We start from the raw sequence: 16,287 nt of genomic DNA on the forward strand, positions 1-16,287 counted from the left end.
ATGATGTTCACTACGCAAGAAATGAGCCGGAAAATTAAGCTTCCTCCCCCCCTCCTCCCGAAAAAGCCTCTCTTCCTCCCCCCGGAAGAAAAGGGCCTTGCCGGAAGATATATATGAGCACTTATACTCGTTCGCCTATATGGAATTTTCTTAGCACCCCCTCCTAGACGATTTATTATATATATATATATATATATATATATATATATATATATATATATATATATATATATATATATATATATATATATATATATATATATATATATATATTTATATATGAATATATTGCACCTTTATATTGTCTTGTACGTAATTTATGTGCACGAAGTTGCTCTTTTGCTGCTGTAGGTGTATAAGCCAGGGATACACCAGATGATTTCGTTGAGTGAAAGTTATCTTAACCTTTTAGCTGGTATTATCTGTCCTTGGAATATTATTTATAACACCAGACGATTTTTCGCTGTTGTTTAGTCTTCGGATGTTATTTATGACACCAGACGATTTTGCTGACCATAGTGAAATCCTTGTATTCGGGTTTATGTCACCATAGTTATATAGGCCGAAGCAAAATAAATTTCTTAGGAAGAAATGCTTCCAAGCCTCCTGTGGCGATGAAAATACGGCTCATACACAGGCTTGTTTGGCCAACCTTCCACACGATGTATTGCGAGATTTCGGCCACCTAATGCGGTCCGGACTCAGCGAAGCACCGGATTGAACCGTGACCGAGTTTGTCTCCCGTGTTGACGCGCAGGGTGGCCGGCCGGATAGCTCCCTGGATGGTGGTAAATATGTCTCACTTACCCGCGGATATCCAGATCGGCCTCTGATGTGCCTTTTACTCAGAGTGGGTCATCAAGTATGTATAGAAAGTTGTAGTTAGTTTGTACAGGGAAGTTCTTAGGATATTTATGTATAAGTATAAAAAGGATAAAAATAAGTAGAAAATGCATTCATCTAACAACCTTTCGATTTTGTTAATTCAGAATAATATTAATGTGCCTCTTGTATACACATGAAAATACGCTTAGTTATTTTTTTTCGTTTTTACTCTCCTCGTATAGTTATTATTCCGTTTTTACTTACCTTCTGTAGTAATTTTTCTCCCTTTACTTACCTTCCAACATGTTAAGATTATTAGCTGTGTGTGTGTTTCCTGCTTTACTGTTGTTCTTGCAAGCCGTAATTAGTCAGAAAAACGTGACATATTGATAAGGTGTTACGTGTCCCCTCATCGTTAGAGCTGCCTGGGTGTGGCTGATGGAGTCAAATTGGATGGTTGCCTGTAAAATCTGTCTTACTTTTGCTTGCCCCGTGTTCTGTATGCGTGAGTCACTCCTCACACCCATTCCCATGCCTGTCTCCCCCTGCCCTTCTTGTTTCTCCCCATTCCCCCCTCCCACACCCCTTCCTCTCCCTTCCCCCCACGGACTCAGTAATGTCTTAATTCTACACTGGTGACTCTCTCTCTCTCTCTCTCTCTCTCTCTCTCTCTCTCTCTCTCTCTCTCTCTCTCAAATCATCATTTCGCTTCCCCTTCTCCCTTTACTCCTTCCCACTCTTCTCCCCTCACTATTCTTTCCGTATCTTTCATTTTCCTTCCTCTCAGCTCCCTTCGCTCACTTTCACTTCTCTTTCTCCTCCGAATGCATTCTCCCTTCCCCTCCCCTTCCTCTACCCTTCCCAATACTTTCCTTCTAACTCTCCACTGTCCCTCACCTCCCTCAGAGCCCCACTTCCCTCCCCTCCCCTCCCCTCCTCTCCCCTCCCCCATTTTGACGACTTACTCCCTCTTGTGGCCGGAAGTGATGGTATGATGGGGTAATGATGGGGGAGGCCCGTCGACAGGTCCTGAGGGGATGCGGGAGGGAGAAGAGGGGGAGAAGGGAGAGAGTGGGAGAAACTTAGGAGTAGGGAAAGAAAATTGGGACAAGGAAGAGGAAGGGAAGTTAGGGATTGGAGAAGGGACGGTAGAAGAGTGAGGAGGGAGACTGACAAAGGAGAGGGAGGAAGGGAAGTGGGTGAGAGTGATATGAGAGGGTATAGGGGAAAATAGTAATAGGGGAGGGGGAAAGGTTTGTGGGTGATGGGTGAGGAGAGGGGGGATGGAAGGAAAGTGAGGGGAAATGAAGAGAAATGAGGGTAAAAAGGTAAGAGAAACGGGGGTAGGGAGGGAGACAGAGGGGAGGAAACGCTCAGGAAGACATCATACCAGCTTGGAGGAAGAAAGAATAGGAAAGGTAGGGAACGGGAAGAGGGGGGAAGCGGGGAAGGGAAGAGAGGAGGGAGGTGGGGGGTAAGCAAAACTGAGAGATAGGGTAAAGGGTGGGAAGAAAAAAAGGAGGAGGGCGAGTGGATGAAAAGGGAAAAGGAAAATTAAGTAAGTGGGAAGAAGGAAAAAGAGGACGGAGGGGAAGAGAGAAGGAGCAAGATGAAGAAAGGGGAACGGAGAGGGAAGAGAGGGTGACGAGGGGAGGAGAGAAAAAGGGAGAGAGGGAAAGAAAAAAAGAGAGAAGAGTGGTTGGCGATACTCCTTTGGCTGATTATATTCCAGTTTATACTTCCACTTCGTCCTCAGTCTTCCTCTTGACTTTCTTCTTCCACCTCATTCTGTGTTCCTCATGCTCCTCTGATTTAGATTGATAGGTAAATAAAGCGTCTCACATGACAGGCCAGGTCGCTCCTCACTGTCACCTGATGGGTGGAGGTTCGATCCCCGGGAGGTACAACTGAGACAAAAGGGACAGGGCCTGTATTCTGCATAGTGCTTATGGTCGACCCTAGCTAACCGTCATAGCTAAGCAAATTTATGACAGTCAGTCTTATGGCCGTCGGAAGTCGTCGGCCATACCTCACTAATCCAACAACACCGTCAGCTGCTAGAACGCACCGCTCACAATTTGTCAACTTTAAATTTATGGAATAAAATAGGTTCTTGGCATTATTTTCTTGGATTTAAATTGTTTTAACTTCATATTACGACTTTTGGGGAAGTTAGACATAGTAAAATAGGAATTCGTTTGTGAGAAAATGCGCTGAAACGTATTCCCGTTGAAAAGTGTGTAACCAAAAACACTGTCTGACTAGTAACTTAACCTACCTTATTAATTTCATCTAATTTCATATTAGTATTTTTTTGTTGGCTAGGCTAAACTTGGTTAGGTTAAATTTTATTATATATATATATATATATATATATATATATATATATATATATATATATATATATATATATATATATATATATATATATATATATATATATTTTATTCATATCATTATTTATTATAATATACTTAACCTACATTACAAATATTTTCTTAAGTCCAAAGAAAGTTAAAGAAAATGTTCATTGCTATGGACAGCAATGGGACAATAACCAGTTCATCTGGGTTAGGTTGAGTTATATATTTCTATAATTTGTTTCTGGTTTATTTAATATTTTCATATTTTTTTACACTAACCTTAACCTAAAGTATTATTTTTTCGACCAGTCTAAACTTTACCTATCCCATTATTATTATTATTTTATATTTAATTATTTATTATTTAATATTTTTTAGACGTCCATAATTAACCTAACCTGCTGGGGCTAGCCCTACAAGTACTGTAAAGCCCAAACTCTGCACATTTGCATTTTTCCGGTAGCAAGATAACGTAGTGTTATGATGACCTTAAGCTCCGGGGTGAGTGGGTTTCTCCTCTTGGTGTCATTCGATAAGGCGTCTCTCACAAGATTGGTGACATACAAAATACCGTCCCTGTCTAGCCGGTATCTCTTGATAAGCTCAGCATCACTGAGCTCGTTAAGCACGTCCCTTCTTCGAAAAATATTCCTCGGCTGGGGATCTGCTTGCTGTGGTGCGGCCATGTTGACACACTTCTGACGGTCATAGGCGGCGTTAAGACAGGGTGAACCCGAACATACCATCGCGCGTCTTATTATGGTCGTCCATAGGAGTTTATGGTCGACCATACGAGTTTCTGACGGAGTTATGTCTAAAATGCGCCATTTTGTTTAGATATGTACGACGGACTTAGCTATGACGGTTTGTAGAATCTGGGCCCAGGCGTTTATTGTTCTGCGTCCGAAGCTGCCCACTGGAGGTGATTTATGCATACAGAGGACCATATTGTTGTGGGCTTAAAAGGAACCTTAGAATTCCTTCCTTGGTGTTTTTTTTTTTTTTTTTTAATTATTACGCCCCAGAAAGTCTCCATAAATAAATATATATATATATATATATATATATATATATATATTAATCACATTTCGTATCAAATTCTTCATTAATATTTCCTTTTAGGTTGTTTGTCATGGTCAGTATCAGCATAATTTTCATTAAAACATGCAAGAAAATACTAATATGTCATGTACAATAATAAACTCGTATGGAAGAAGTGTTAGGAAGCTTCCTTAAACTCGATAATATGATCTGAATCGTAGCTGGCCGAGTTTCTTCCTCCACAAAATTAAACGTTCGTCCACCACACGTCTAGTGCACATGTAATTATGGTAAAATCGCTTTCAGTACCTCACTATCCCTGAAGAGAACCTTCTAAAGTAAAGATTTGTGTATCATCACCAACAGACAGGCATAAAGGTAAAATTAACCGTAGCTGTATAAACCGACTGAGAAGGGGGGAAAATAGGAAGGCTTTATCCAAAAGTTTCTTCGACTTTTCCACAGCCGCTGAGGGGGCAAAATGAAGTTGGATGGCACCCATATCCATACTTAGGCTGTGTTAGCTAGCTTTGGTTTGGTTAGGATATGATAGATTAATTTCAAGCCTTAAAAATTCTTGGTTTTTAAAAGCCTTCGATGCGTGTCATTCTTCCCCAGGGCACACACAAAATAGGTAAACAGTAAGTATGGTCAACTAAGAGATTGACAAACAGACATGCCAATATGATTAACACTATGTAAGTAAACCGACTGGGAGAAGAAAAAAAAAGTTATAATTTTTCCAAACTTTCCTCAGTGGTTGATGGATTAAAAAAAAGAACCATTGTAAGTTGATTAGTGAGTTGACGAATAAGCTGAATGAACAAGAAAAAAAGACTGAGCAAGCCTGAAAAAATGCCCATAATCCTGGAGGTCCCTCTTCATAAAATTCCCCAAATATTCACAGTCACTGACGAAGCAAATGAGGTCTCTGTCCCCTCATGTTCTCGTAGGTTAGATAAAGTTAGGTTAGGTTTTGTTTTGTTAGATTAGATAAGATTAAATTAGGTTTGATAAGGGTTAAGTGAAGTCATCGAAATTTATGGTTGTAATTCACCGGGTCGGTCAGGATCACTTGATGGTCGTGATCGTCAGCTTTTACCCTCCTGGAAGGGAGCTGGGAGCTCATATAGTCCGATCTAAGGGCAAGGCTGTGACCTTCACACACGCACACACCCGTCCCCTTGCTCAAGGGGAACAGTAACCACCCACTTCGTCAATGAAACTTTTCGCAACCTGAGCGAGGCGCGAACTCCCGTCCACCAGTTGGCAAGCGAGAACGTTACCACTGCACCAGCGAGCGGTGTGCTCACAGTTAGGTGTTATCCATACTGACATTGATTAAAAAAAAATAATGCTCATCGAATAATCAGATAAAATTAACCAGACACACTTACTAACCCAACGAGAGGCAGATAAACCGATTGACCAACACCAAAAAAACTGACGAAAATCGAGAGCCCCTTTCCTTTCTCCATAAATTTTCCCAACTTTTCACAGTCACTGACGAAGCAAATGAGGTCTTCGGCAGCACCCTCATGTCCTTCCTTAGGGTCGTGGGGCAATGGCGGGGAAGGGAATTGATGGGGAAGGCGCTAGAGGGGTGGCGGAGGAGGCGCTGATGTGGTTTTGTTGTGGTGAGCGAGAGGAACGAGGAGGGGATGAAGCGAGTGGTGAAATGGGTTGTGTGTGTAGCGTGTGTTTATGTTGGAGCTGAGAGAGAGAGAGAGAGAGAAGGGGGGCATGTGTGTGTGTGTGTGTGTGTGTGTGTGTGTGTGTGTGTGTGTGTGTGTGTGTGTGTGTGTGTGTGTGTGTGTGTGTGTGTGTGTGTGTGTGCGTGCGCGCGTGCGTGCCATGAAACCTTGCGGCGACCGTAATTATCTTAGGCTTAATTAGTACACTAATTATTACAACAATAAACTCTTTCCTGTATCACTATCTACTACAGCAGTATCTTGTCCTAATGATGCAGTTTTATTAGTGTGTGTTTGTGTGTGTGTGTGTGTGTGTGTGTGTGTGTGTGTGTGTGTGTGTGTGTGTCGGAACGTTGATCTGGGGATATTTGTTTATGTAAATGATGTGGGAAAATGAAAGAGAGAGAGAGAGAGAGAGAGATTTATGTATAGGGTATCTGCACAAAAATCAAATGTCTCTCTAAAACCCCACCAATCTGATGAGGCTCTGATGATCTTAGCCCTCTTTTTCACTAACAAAAAAGAAAAAAAAAATTGCCATGCTTGTGCAGTCCTTGAATTCAATAAACCTGTTAAATAAATCTTGGAAAAGGAGGAGCAGTGGAAAAAGAAATGCATGAATTAAAAATAGACTTGTTTGTTAGTGTTATATAATTTTCAAACCAAAGCAGGAGAACAGGTGACTCCCCGACTGTACATATTTGCCGCATTACCGTGGCACACCTGTCGCCTCACCTCCTCTCACCTGTCCACCTCTCACACGAGGCAGCGTAGCTAGTTGTATATTTCAGGTATGTGTATGATTATGTTTATTAGTTTGTACTGCCTGTTTTTTACTTTACCTTATTGCCTTGGACACTCATTTTTTAACTCAGTTTCATTCAGCTTAAAGCGCGCGCGCGCACGCACACACACACACACACACACACACACACACACACACACACACACACACACACACACACACACACACACACACACACACACACACACACACACACACACACACACACACACACACACACACACACACACACACACACACACACACACACACACACACACACACACACACACACACACACACTCTAAAGTACACAAAAGCTTAGACTGCCATTTGTCTTGGCCGTCCAAAATGAAGTGTGGGATTATCCTTCTTGTAAATGCTAAAGAGACGAGCCTGGCATTTATTAAGGTTTATAAACCATTTACGTAGATATTTTGTTTATTTTGGCCATTTTCAGAAGATTTTATTCAGTTTCAAGGACATGGTCTGTAAAATGTCAACAGAGGCTTTACTTGAATATCAAAAATCTTTCCTAAATTTTGAGTGATAGTACTAAAGTATAAATCATCATACTGAAGGGACGTCTTTAATTTTTGATTTTCTGTATATATGTTTTGTTTCCTATACCCTGTCTGTTATATTCAGTTTACAATAATCTTTTCATACAACCAGGGGGCTCTCCTAATGTGAATAAAAGTTGGTAACAAAAATAAACTATACAGAGACGTAATTTTGTTGAATGGATTTTCCACAGAAGGATCTAAATAAAAATCCAGCCCTCGTGACTCTAGATGTTTATTTCTACATTAAATTACACATATTCACATAACATACACTATTTACAGGAGTTTGTGCTATGATACACCTTTACAGTTTGTACATAATAGCCGGCACTTGCTATACACGAGAGAGATAGAGAGAGAGAGAGAGAGAGAGAGAGAGAGAGAGAGAGAGAGAGATCCTTAACTTGAATATTTGTAGTGTGTGTGTGTGTGTGTGAAAGAGAGAGAGAGAGAGAGAGAGAGAGAGAGAGAGAGAGAGAGATCCTTAACTTGAATGTTTGTAGTGTGTGTGTGTGTGTGTGTGTGTGTGTGTGTGTGTGTGTGTGTGTGTGTGTGTGTGTGAGATAGCGTCTGAGAGAGTGTAAGTCAGTGAAATGTGTCAGTGTCCAAGTAAAGACGAATTTTGTGTTACTTAAAAAGAAGGATATAGTTTATTAATTTGATTTTCTAATTATCAGTTAAAAAAAATGAATCTCCCCCAAAATTACGAGAATTATCCTAGACATATTTGAGAAGATGATAAGGTCTATTTTCTCGCGTATTCACAAGTGCCGAGATCCTTCCTGCCTTTGGGTATATTTCCAAAGCATTGTTATACCAAAGGCAGCATCTACCTAGAATATTTCATTAATTTTACCTTGAAATTATAAGGAGACTTTTTTCCCTCGAACTTTATACACAGAAGAAGTTATAATTTACACATTCATTATATAGTTTACACAAATATCACTTTACGAGTATAAACACCGGATTCATTATATACATAGCAGAATGATGAATTATATATACACAGATGACTTGAGGTGGTTGTGGTGGGGGAGATTATATAGCGAGGGGGAAGGCAGAGCGGTGGGAGGGGGAAGAAGGAGAGTAGAATGTTTTTGTCTAGTTGGCAGTTATGTAAGTTTAAGTTTATTCAGGTTTTCTACAAAATGAGGAGTTACGAACATATATTATGAGGTGAATATTTGCCTTCATATTAGAGGGCAGTGATAAATATAAGCTGGATAATATCATCTGGCAGTAGTCGGATTTAAATATCCAGCGAATCCCTTTACTATGAGATAAATAACAAAAGGTTTTATTGGATGTGTAACGTGGAAGGACAAAACCAAAATAAAGAAAAAATGCTGGCTGAATGACAAGTAGCCTCCAGATTCACCTACTACAAAATAAACAGATACATTCATTATTTTTGCACAGTAACAAAGAGGAAACAAAAACTGAGAAGAAATTTAATTGCTCACTGGCACCTGACGAAAGGAGGTCCAGGTGGGTCGTATGCGAGTGACAGGTACGAACATTTATATGAAGGACTGCTTTGGAAGTGTTTTATTTCTTAGCCTAACCAATTATATTTTTTCCTTACAGGTGCTGAAACGAGGGGAAAAACTGTGGTAACCAATTATTAATCAACGAAAACAAATTAATGTGATTTCTTTATTAATGAGATATACAAGCATTTATGAGAGGAATTGCTCTGGAAGGCTCCTTTTTAAATCCTCAAAATGGTTTTATTATTTTCCTTACTTATGCAGAATAAAAGTCACATTTGCTCTCCAAGCGGCGCTTATTACTACAGGATCGTTTGAATTTTTTATTAATGAAAAGTACAAACATTGATTGCTGTGGGTAAGTCCTCTTCTTATTCTAACATAATTTATCTTTTTTTCAGGTAAGAAGAAAAAAATGCTGACACTCCAGCGGTAATTAATGGACAGGTGCATATGGGTTCTATATCAGTGAAAAGGTAGGGAGATATTTTATATCATTACAGCTGCATTTCTAATTATTACTTCACCAACCTATTAAAATTTCGCAGTTATTTTTTCCATACATGCACACTCCTCCATAAACACTGAAGAGGTTTGTGGTATGTAACTGTAAAAAACTTTCACTAAAGTTTAGGAGAGCAGGTGTATGCAGTAATAAATATGAATGGTGGATATATAAACTGTCTCCTCGTCTATGGTACAAAATTTAGGTAAATGAGAAATAGATTTAAAAAACAGTAAATTGTTTGGGTTAGGGTGTTTAAGTAAGATATAAATGTGGTTAATAATTTAGTTTATTTTCTTATTCATTTTTTCCAAAAGGGTACAGTAGATTCGCATAGCATTTTATCAGTGGTTTACGGGCTAGGAATTTATAATATAGGAGACTGTGACAGTTTCGGCTTTGTTTGTCTTACAGATTATAGTCTTATGCTCAGTTGGACTGTTTGGAGAAGTGGATTATTGCTTTAATTTCGTTTTTTCCCTTCAGAAAGGTAGGCACAATTAACTGTTGTTTCAAGGCATGAAAAATGATATATTTATTTCATTTTTTCCCAAGAGTTAATCTCAGATAACACTGAGTTTAAATGAGTGAATTATAAGGCTAATTCATTCTCCCCTTTTCCTACCGTACAGTATATTGCGCCACAGAATTGGTGCTAAGTTGATGTGAGGTGAGTGATATTCTCTGCCACAGCGAGACACAGCTCCGACACGGCACACTTACCGCACTATATATCACTGACACTAAAACACGTCAGTGGAAAAGAAAAAAAACAAAAGAGAAGGAAAAAGAAATTGCTCGGTGTTGAAAATGACTATCTTACCTAAGATGACACATAGTATAATAATAACCTGATGATGATTTGATGCTGGTGATGACGGCTTGCTGAATAATAATAATGATGATGATGATGATGAGGGATGGGGTGAGGAAAGAGATGAGCCCATCCTCGCCGACTCTAGCCACATGAGGAACTTGGCTCGTATCCTCATAGGGTTCTTAGACTAGCACCTCTTGTTTACCGATTCATATTGTTTTGTACGTTCTTAATATTCCTCTGTACGTTGTGGGTAGAAGTAATGATAGACAGGAATATGAACATGTCTTACGCAAAAGTAAATTGTTAAGAAAGAAATGCTAAGGAGATTCCCAGCCACACAGTCCCATTTTTTCAGTAGGCTGGCTGGTACCTTTTCCATAGGCTTTTACAGATTAATACAGTTTAGTATTAGTGTAATATTATTCACACCTCTTTTACCATCAATATCACCTCAGTCTGTTCCTTCACAAGACCCAAAAATAGGGACCTGTTCTGAAAACTGATGATTTTGTTTCGTAGTCTGAGGGATGATTTGGTTGCTTTCACTGTCAGTCACGTTGCTGTTAGTTTGCTAAAAGTATCGTACAGCGTGTGCAGATATAAAACCGGTAAGGAAGAGGTGTTAAGGGAGCCTGCTGACCCCACTAGACCACATGCCCCCTTGAGTCAGCTGGTGGTGTGGAGGGATGGACACCGCGTCTGACGTAACCCGCATCACTCACTACCGCCCCTATACCCAGCACCACTCCCCTACCTTACACTCTTTGGGCTCTCCCTCTATTTCGTACTTTTCGTCCCTGCTGGTTAAATTTCACAGCGTTCTTCGCTTGTTTTTCATGCGCCACTGTTAGTTTTTACTTCTCTGTCTCTCCATCTTCATCACTGCGTATATTTTCTAGTGTCCGTTAATTGTTACTTCACCCCTGTCACTTCCATTCATGTCATTTTCCCTTTCAGTATGTAATTAAAGTTCCTAGCATCCGTTACTTCCTTAAGTTTGAGAATTTTTCTCTCTTATATTTCTAGACGAGCTTAATAATCTCTGGATACAACTTTGTTAACAGTTCATCGCTTCCATTGCTTTCACTCATTAACTTGCATCGTTCGTTTTTATCGTTTCCCGCTGTTTGGTTCCTAGCGTCCATCAGGTTTACTGTTGCTTCGCTGTCACAAGTATTTGGGTTGCCAAGAGGGACACACGCATCTTGGGTCATGTTTAACGAGTCCATTCTAGGAAGTTCAGGTAGTAATCCTCTTTGGTTTTAGGAAGATTTCGTCATATCTCTTTCTTAATTTATTTTGCGCGTTAGTCCTTTATATCGTCTTGTATGATAGTACTGGAAACATATATGGCCATTGAAGGTGTTCTGTGCAAAATAAATTGGTAAGGGAGATGTGCAACGAAGCCTTCCTTGCCACCGAGATCTGTGCATCATTGCAAGGAAACTGACGTGACATGACAACCTCGCTCGCGCCCCGTCACCCTCACGTCTAATGCCCGTCAGACAGAAGGCGAGGAGCCGGTGATTGGGGGTTGTTTGATTATGGCTGCTGTAGAATAAAAACTGAGAGGGCGAAGGTGTTTGCAACCCTCTATTTTCTGATGGTCATAGAGAGAAAAGGTAAAAATTATGAAAGTGTGGTTAGGCTAAGCATCACATTAGGCTGCATTACAACAGTGAGGTGTGAGCGAAACTAGATGAGAGTAGAACGGCTTTCCGTAGGAGTGCGTGATTGTGTTCTAGGTGTTCGACACTGTCTTGATGTAGATGTTTTTCGTATCGGTATGTGTATCCATTATTTTTGGGATCCCGAAATATTCACACCTCGATGCTCAGTTGCTTCCTCGTCTCCGGGTGTCACAGTCGAAGCGAGGCGGGATGGGAGTGACGGGTTGTATGAGCAGCGAACCTCGAGTCTGTCAGGTGTGTGGCTGGGGAAGGACAGACGAGACAGGTAGACTGAGTGATTCTCTCTGGTTTTCATAACACCTCTGCCCAGCGAATTATTATGCCAATCATATCATTATCATCTTGTGTAGTACTGATGTATGATTTATCGATATCAGAATACATAAAAACTACAAGACAATGAAAATTATCATCCCTGTAATGACCTACTTTATTTTATTCTTGCTGCCGTAAACAATTTTATTCCACTAAGGGAAGATTTCGAACTGGAGGGGTCAGATGTAGCCTAAAACCTCTTCGCTTCTTAAGATCCTCAAAAGTTTAATAAATTCGTCTGGAGGTAGCAAGAATAAGACATAGAAGGCGCCCTCTGTCTGAAAGGGTAGTGGAAAAGCGAGAAAATAAAAAAAATGCCATGAAGTCTTCCGTGCCAACGAGAAAGACAGAGTGACGGGGCTGTTCATATTGCCTTTCTTCAGTTTCAAGTTTCACCCACCAGGATTTCCAGCGACAGATGGACGCACACAAACAGTTTTTCCTTCGCTTACGGATTTTTTTTTTTTCCGTGTTCCCAATCGGTTTTTTTCATTTAATGGACCCGTTTGTCGTATGTCCCTCTTTTCCTGCGCTCATTGACGGAGAGTTGCCATTTTTCCACATATTGGCGGACACGTTTCTTCAGCTCACATATTTCTGACTAGTTCTCCTTTTCCTGACATATCAACACTTTTTTTTTTTTTATATCTCCTTCTGACGGACACACAACTAAACATGTTCCCATCTTTTCCGGACGCTTTTATCAACACTTGCCCTTCTCTGGACACGCTAACAAGACGTCGCCGCTGGCTGAACCATCATGTGCCTTCATGGAATCCTGCTGCGCGTTAAGGAGAGACAGGCACATCACACTAGCAGCTGCTCCGTTAGCTAACACATACGGAATAGCCGACGCAGACGACGACGACGACGCTGACGGAAAGACGCGACGCCCCTCGAAATCCAGAGCTTGCGGGTGGGGATGGTGAGGTGGCGGGGGGCGCGGCGGGGGGTTGGCGCGCCCCTATTGCTGCGGCAGGGAGGTAATGGGTATCCTGGGGAAGTCCTTAACCTTGAGGAGCGCCGCCACGTTGACGGAGGCCTCGAGCAGCGTCTTGTTCCCCGAGATCACCTTGGTGCACTCCACGTCACGCTTCAGCTCCTCCATGTCCCGCTTCAACTTGGCGCGTCGATTCTGGAACCAAGTGATCACCTGGAATGGGGAGAAAGAGGGGGGAAGATCACAAAATGAGGAAGATAAAGATCGCATATACATTTCACATAATATACTAAGCACTTGTTGCTAACTACACGACGTAATCGCGATTCGGAAGCCACGTGATCACCTGGAATGGGGAGACAGAAGGAGGGAAGGTCATAAAATAAGGAAAGTAAAGTTCGCCTACGTACTTCACTGATTATATTAAACTCTTGCTACTAACTACAGGACGTAAGATCGGAAGATTAAAATTCAAAGCCTGGATGGTGTATCACGATTCTGGAACCACGTGATCACCTGGAGTGGTGAAAAAAGTAGAGAGATTTGATTAAAGATTGGTATCTATTTTTGTGCTCTAAGATTAAAGAGGGGGTTATTATGCTTTTCTTTCTAACTGCTTGTTCATTAACATTACAGAAAATGTCGTAACAAAGTTAAGTTTTCGCAGCCAGGACAGAGAAAAGGAGGCGTCGGATCATTGTTCTTAATTTTCCTTCAAGTAAGTTTGCTTATGAATCCCACCCTGGAATCCATTGAGAATGAGTGATGATTTCTACTATGGATAATAACGTCGTCTAATTCTAATATTTTCGTCGTTCTGAAATACTTATTACTAATCTGTCCGTTACTAAGACTAAGGTTCTGCGCCAGCTCATCCCTGCGTCTGTGCAAGAAGTATTTCTGGCCTTAGAGCTCCAGGGCCTTTCCCTAGCTAAGTAAAATCTAACTCTAGCAAAAATATAAAGCTGATTTCGTACGTCTTGAACCGTTAGTGATCACAAGACCTTCCCCCAACCCCACCCCAAAATAAAAATAATCTTGCTGTAACATTATCAAGATGTTTGTCGTCCTTAAGCGTACAAGTCAAGAAGCATTCCCATGTTAATTAAAATCGCTTTGAAACTTACCTGTGCGTTACTAAGACCAAGATTTTGCGCCAACTCGTCCCTGTCCGCGGGTGAGAGGTACTTCTGGTAGAGGAACCGCTTCTCCAACTCGAAGATCTGGTGGTTGGTGAAGGCGGTCCGGCTCTTTCGCTTCTTCTTTGGCGGTTGGCGGTTGTTGAAGAGATTGACGGCATCTGTTGGGGAGGGAAGAAAAAGGTGTTTGAAGATACAGGCTGACAGATTTATGGCTTACTCAGAGTTATGCATTTTAATGGTTATATTCGTAAATTCAGTGCCCAGTTTATTTTATATCATTGATACTATTGTCAGACGATTATATTTGATTTCTTATATAGGGTCAGGAACCAGTGAAGGTACCTCCTAATTTCTCACCTGCCTAAAGTTTCATTAAAAAGCTAAATAAAATTGTCTGACGATACCATGAAAAAAAGCGCAGTTATAAAGGAAAGGGCTTATGGAAAATGTAGCTCCTTTACCACAAGATCTTTCCCAGGCTACATATCTTTGCCGAACTCAGCCTGCGACCTGTAAACGAGGTATCAGTATATATATTTTTATATAATCAGCAATCGAACACTGCTATCTATACCACCCTTTCCATCGCCACTCCCTCCACCACCGCCACCATTGCCGTTCACTGGTAAAAATTTATGGAAAAGTTATGTGTAATGGGTGCTGGGTGATTAGTAAAAAACCCGCCTGTGTTAAATCAAAGCACGGACACTAATTGGAACACGTCAAAAAGTGTGATTATGGTCCGCGTTGGGAAGGGTGACAAAACGTGTGGAGTTTCTCTCTCAACTTATGTAATTGTTTTTCATTTTTCTGTTATCTATTCCTTGTTCTCTGTTCCCTGTTTTCTGTGGTTGTGTTGATGCTATCTGTCTCTCTCCTCTGCTGACTTTAGTTCTCTCTCTCTGCCACTCAAACTCAAGACCATCTCATATCACTCCTCTCCCCCCCCCCCCCCCGCCACCATCCGATCATGTCATACTGTATATACGATCGGTAACTGTTCAGTACATGAAATTTTTTAGGTTGACTTCTGCCTGGGGATGTAACAATGAATTTTCAAAGCTTTTCATTGTCTATTCATTTATATTATTGTCCCTCCGTCCCTTTTCTGCAAATCCCTGCCCTTCTTTCCCTTCATGTTTGCATTCCTGTCCCGTTTCTTTTCTGATAATATCCTTTCGTACTGGAGTATTCCAGTGATGGTTTAACTGATCCAAATTAACCCCATCATGATAGAGGAGTCTCTCAAGTTGAATAATATCGTCTGGTGGGAGCAAGAAAGCGATTTTTTTTTTTTTTTTTTTTGGGGGGGGACTGTAGATGTAAATGGAGATAATTTCATATCCCATCGTGACTACTGCGTCTTTCCTAGGAATAATAATATCATTTGGAGGTGCAAGTACAAAAGGGTGAAGAGTCGTCCCTCTTTCATCCCATGATACAAAGCGTCTTCACCAAAACTGGGATATAACCATGAACATTTATCAATTTATATCAGAGTCTTTTCCATCGCCTTCCCCCTTTTTATTTATTTATTTATTTTTCTTCTTTGTTATAAAGTTTTCCGTCTATCAGTTTCATTTCCATCACCGAAAACGAACGAAGCTAACTCATTGAAGACACAGGTGACTGGATATTGTGTGTGTGTGTGTGTGTGTGTGTGTGTGTGTGTGTGTGTGTGTGTGTGTGTGTGTGTATTTTCAGTCTATCAATTTCATTTCCATCACCGAAAACGAACGAGGGTAACTCATTGAAGACACAGGTGACTGGATAGTGTGTGTGTGTGTGTGTGTGTGTGTGTGTGTGTGTGTGTGTGTGTGTGTGTGTGTGTGTGTGTGTGTGTGTGTGTGTGTGTGTGTGTGTGTGTGTGTGTGTGTGTGTGTGTGTGTGTGTGTGTGTGTGTGTGTGTGTGTGTGTGTGTGTGTGTGTGTGTGTGTGTGTGTGTGTTAGCGGCCTTCTCACTACCTATTTTATCCTGGGTGCCTCAAACATTGTGAGTAAACAGGTCTTCTCTCACGTAAGCATCTGTAGTGATACCCAAACACCCGTGCCCCGACTTCAGATTATTGTGTTAATTGATACGTAATTATCTCACAAGCAACGATAAT

At 41.0% G+C, this 16,287-nt stretch overlaps 1 protein-coding gene across 1 annotated transcript in view; it reads right to left on the minus strand.

Annotated features, from left to right (window-relative positions):
- Positions 1 to 13,061: 13,061 nt before the first annotated feature.
- The window catches only part of LOC145404688 (uncharacterized), a 31,437-nt gene continuing 28,211 nt past the window's right edge, over positions 13,062 to 16,287 (minus strand). The window contains exons 2-3 of the mRNA XM_080276241.1: positions 14,165 to 14,337; positions 13,062 to 13,250 (exon numbers count right to left, since the gene is read on the minus strand). Of these exons, the coding sequence (XP_080132367.1) occupies positions 13,062 to 13,250; positions 14,165 to 14,337 (362 nt within the window). The remainder of the gene's footprint in view (positions 13,251 to 14,164; positions 14,338 to 16,287) is intronic.

Source organism: Coenobita brevimanus, chromosome 64 (assembly GCF_032717465.1).
Source record: "Coenobita brevimanus isolate Jiangsu-jjx chromosome 64, ASM3271746v2, whole genome shotgun sequence".
NCBI lineage: Eukaryota > Metazoa > Arthropoda > Malacostraca > Decapoda > Coenobitidae > Coenobita > Coenobita brevimanus.